At 39.4% G+C, this 4,391-nt stretch overlaps 1 protein-coding gene across 1 annotated transcript; it reads left to right on the top strand.

The window, feature by feature from the left end:
- Nucleotides 1-3,177: 3,177 nt before the first annotated feature.
- On the top strand, nucleotides 3,178-4,190 carry LOC117246347 (protein S100-P-like). Its single transcript, XM_033610201.2, has 2 exons — nucleotides 3,178-3,428; nucleotides 3,941-4,190. Exons 1-2 carry the CDS (start codon nucleotides 3,291-3,293, stop codon nucleotides 4,079-4,081), a joined length of 279 nt encoding a protein of 92 aa, XP_033466092.1. The 5' UTR covers nucleotides 3,178-3,290; the 3' UTR covers nucleotides 4,082-4,190.
- Nucleotides 4,191-4,391: the final 201 nt, after the last annotated feature.

Genomic DNA, 4,391 nt, shown 5'->3' with positions numbered 1-4,391 from the left:
CCAAGGAGTGAACTTTCTTGGCTTGTTGTTTGCAGCGTGCCTGCAGCGCTATCGACAAGATAATCAATTTTGGAGAGCTTAAAGTCAGTATGGGAAACCTCTGCTACAGAGGGACATGATATTAAATTTAAAGATGGAATCCTTTCCTTAAATTTTGCTACAGCACTATCTGATACACATCTAGTATAATAACTGTTGCTGAATGGCGTGTCATCAAGTAGAAAGAAATCAAGTTATTAAGTAGTGATCTGATAGAGAGGGATTCTGTGGAAAGACTAGTAAGTTTTCAATTTCAATTCCATACGTCAGAACTAGATCGAGGGTGTGGTTAAAACATTGAGTGGGTTTATGGACACTCTGACTGAAGCCAATGGAGTCCAATAATGAGATAAACGCTGTAGCCAGGGAGTCATTATCAACGTCAACATGAATGTTAAAATCGCCTACAATAATAACTTTATCTGATTTAAGAACTAAACTGGATAAAAACTCTGATAATTCAGATACAAATTCAGAATACGGGCCAGGAGCACGGTACACTATAACAAATAAAAGTGGCTGCGAGGTTTTCCAGGTCAGATGTAAAAGACTAAGGACCAGGCTTTCAAATGAATTATAATCTATTTTAGGTTAAGGGCTGATTAATAGACTAGAGTTAAAAATGGCTGCAACCCCCCCTCCTCGGCCGCTGCCTCGAGGAATGTGGGTATTACTATGACTGGGAGGAGTGGATTCATTTAGTGTGACATATTCGTTGTGACACAGCCAGGTTTCAGTGTGGCTGAGTAAATCAATATGATTATCTGATATTAATTTGTTTACTTACACTGCTTTAGATGACAGAGACCTGATATTTAACAGTCCACCCTTAATTCTCCTGTTTTGTCTTTCTGTCACAGAAGAGGTTTTAATTTCTATTAGGTTGTTATGCACAGCTCCTCTTTGTTTAACTTTTGATTTAAATAATTTAGGTGGTCGGGGGACAGACACCATTTGCATAACTCTATGGGTGGGTAACTGCATTGGAAGCTTGAGAAGAGTTTAAGACTGCGACTGTGATTCCTGGTCTCATCTCTGGGTTGTCAGGGTTTGGAATTACTAATAAACTTGGACAGGTTCCTAGATATGAGAGCAGCTTCATCCAAAGTGGGATGAATGCTGTCTCTCCTAATCAGACCAGGTTTTCCCCAGAAAGTTTGCCAATTATTTACGAAGGTTGTCAATTATTCACTGGACAGCCAGACGACACAACAGATGATATCAGTTATATTGTAAAGGTAATGACTAATACGTTAATAAATACTAGCCTGGTTGGCGCCCACTAATTGGCAAGAAGTTTGGTGATACAGAGCCAGTTGGCCTAATGAGTCAGCCCCTCACAGGCTGATAAAAATATTAAAGGCAAAAGAGAGACACTCCTTTACTCATGGGAACAAAACAAACTTGCACAACCTCTAACCTGCATACCAGCTGTAAACCATACCTACTGATATAGACTACAAAAGGTGTTAACCACCACACGATGTGACTGTAGCCTTCTCATGCTTTCGTGCTATTTCTTTCTCTTGCAGACATTCACCCCTGTTCGTACATGTTCACAAAACCAGTGGAATACAGTGATACATTGCTTTTGCTATCAAGCTCATACATTTGATCTTTGGAATCCTAAAAACATGACTTAAAAAGAGAGGACGTTCCTGTAGTAGTTCCTGCCCCCCAAATAGTACCAGGAACTTCTTCAGTGGAAACGGGCCTCTTGTGGTTGTTTTGTGTCTTTTTGTCATTGTCTGGGTCTCGTTGAGATAATTTTGTGTCTCTTTAAGGTAATTTTGTTTTTGCAGTCATTTTGTGATTCCTTGTGGTTGTTTTATGTGTTCTTGTCATAGTATAGTGTCTCTTTGTGGTCAGTTTGTGTCTCCTTGTGGTTGTTTTGAGTCTTTTTGTCGTTGTCTGGGTCTTGTTGAGGTAATTTTGTGTCTCTGTAAGGTAATTTTGTCTTTTGGGATTCCTTGTGGTCATTTTGTGTCTCCCTGTAGTTATTTTGTGTCTTTTTGTAGTTGTTCGGGTCTTTTGCGGTAATTTTGTGTCTCCTTGAGGTCATTTTGTGTCTTTTGGAGTCATTTTGGGATTCCTTGTGGTTGGTTTGTATGTCCTTGTCATTGCTTAGTGTCTCTTTGTAGTCATTTTCGTGTCTTTTTGTAGTCATGTGGGTCTCTTTGAAGTAATTTTGTATCTTTTTTGTTCATTTTGTGATGCTTTGTAGTCATTTTGTCTCTCATTGAGGATGAGTTGTATCTTTTTGAAGTTGTTTAGATGTTTTTAAGGCAATTTTGTGTCTTGTAGTCATTTTGTGTCTCCCTGCTGTTATTTTGTGTCATTTTGTAGTTGTTAAAGTCTTTTATGGTCATTTTGTTTTTGTTTTAAGCTGCTGAGTGGTGGCACCTGTTAAGTGATACTCCACATTACATATATGCCTACTATTCAACCATGTTTGGAAAATGTTTTGGGTACCACTGCTGTTACATTCCATTAAAATTCATATGTCACTCCATATTCATATGGAGTCCAACTTGTTAAATGCATCCTGCAGTAATATATTGGAGATACAAAATGTGGGGCTTTTTGTACATACATATTTCTGTCTTATTGTGACAGAGAGCAGTGCTGCAACTGAGTTATTGATTGTATGACCAGAGAGATGCTTCTGTGTATTATATCTTACCTATACTGTAACAGAGCACTGTTTCCAAGAAACCAGGCCAGAAAACAAAAGCGTGCGTGCAAACACACTCACTCGAGTACTTTTTTGCAGTTTGAACTTTCCATTCATGGTTCATGTCCACCCTTACGAAGCAGCTATATAACCACCAACCACAGCAGGTGCAGTGACACTTGGTTTATGTGTTTCCGTATCATCTTGTAATGAAACCCAAGTGACAGCCAGCACAGGGCTCATACCTTGCACTGTAGAATAATTGTCTCAAAATCAAAGAAATCTCCAGATCTATAGTGGCTTACTTCATGAAAAGACCTCACCTTAAATCAACAAGTAAATGGCAAAAGCCTCATATAGTTTATGAAGTAATATGTACACAGGGCGTTGTAGGACTGAGGCTGTGTTGACACAGTTGGAGCCACCACCTATATGAAATGTGGCCAGTGAAGCCATTATTCAAAAGGTATAAAGGCCAGCAGTCCCCCTTTCCAGTCCCGACACATCTACTGCTCTGTTGATCACCGTTGATCTTTTATTTTCCTCCTCACGACCAACCACGTCTCAAACAGCAACCATGAGCCAGCTAGAGACAGCCATGGCCCTCCTGATGCAGACCTTTGATAAATATGCTGCTGCTGAGGGCGATAAGAACACCTTAACGAAAAATGAGGTGAAGACTTTGTTGGAGAAGGAGCTGCCTGACCTGATCAAGGTAACGTATGGCATTAGGGAGGGGTAACTGTGCTGACCATACTTTTAATATTTAACCACTAAACTTAGTTTATGCTTCATAGTGCAAGCTCAGTGCTAAGTTACAAAAGAGGCCACCAATACTGAAAATGTATTGACTTATGGTGTAAAGCGCCTCATTAAATTGATGCTAAAACAGGCATTATAATCTTGGGTTTTTACGTCAAATTTGTATTAAGTTCTTGGCCTAGGCATATTTGTTAATAACAGTTTTGGTGATTACTTGGTAAAAATTCAAACAATAAAACCATGATAAATTATTTAGATAGATAGATAGATAGATAGATAGATAGATAGATTCCCGTCTGCCGTAGTGTCATGCCTCAGCATTAACTCACTGCCATTTCTGCACCCACAGACCTATCCTGAACTTGAATAATGCACTCTTTAAAGTAACTAAATATGACTGGAAAAAAAGACTTTAGATTTTAGCAGTATCCAACAATATTAACGCTGTTTTGTTGGTCTATGCAGGCTGCAAAGGACAAAGGCCAGGTGGAAAAGCTGCTGAAGAGTATGGATTTTAGCGGAGACCAAGAGGTCGACTTCAGCGAATTCATAGTGATGGTAGCTGCCCTCACCTGTGCCTGCCATGGCCGCTCTTGTAAGAAGTGAGCAGGGCCACTGCCACCTGGGGTGTGGCCAAATGGCAGCAACGATGGCATAAAATCCCTGTGGTGACTGTTTCCTGAAACATTTCAATAAAATGATTTATTTACCTGTGCATGGGTTGTTTTAATGTATTGTGTGACTGACATGAAATCACATGCAATAAGAACATACTTTTCGGTCATACAGAATTGACCATAGACCAGTATTGCCATTAGAAATGACAATAGTAGGGAAGAAAACATGATACAGAAATAACAAAAATGCTGCTTGTGCTTTGTGAGGTAATTGTGAAGTGAATAATTTGTGAATTGAG

This window comes from Epinephelus lanceolatus, chromosome 22, assembly GCF_041903045.1.
Source record: "Epinephelus lanceolatus isolate andai-2023 chromosome 22, ASM4190304v1, whole genome shotgun sequence".
In the NCBI taxonomy this organism is placed as follows: domain Eukaryota; kingdom Metazoa; phylum Chordata; class Actinopteri; order Perciformes; family Serranidae; genus Epinephelus; species Epinephelus lanceolatus.
This window is presented reverse-complemented; position numbering and strand designations above follow the sequence as displayed.

Bases quoted from the DNA above. Each gene is read 5' to 3' on its own strand.
- LOC117246347 (XM_033610201.2), top strand. From the start codon at position 3,291: ATGAGCCAGCTAGAGACAGCCATGGCCCTCCTGATGCAGACCTTTGAT. The intron at 3,429-3,940 runs GTAACGTATGGC...TGGTCTATGCAG, and splicing joins AGCTGCCTGACCTGATCAAG to GCTGCAAAGGACAAAGGCCA.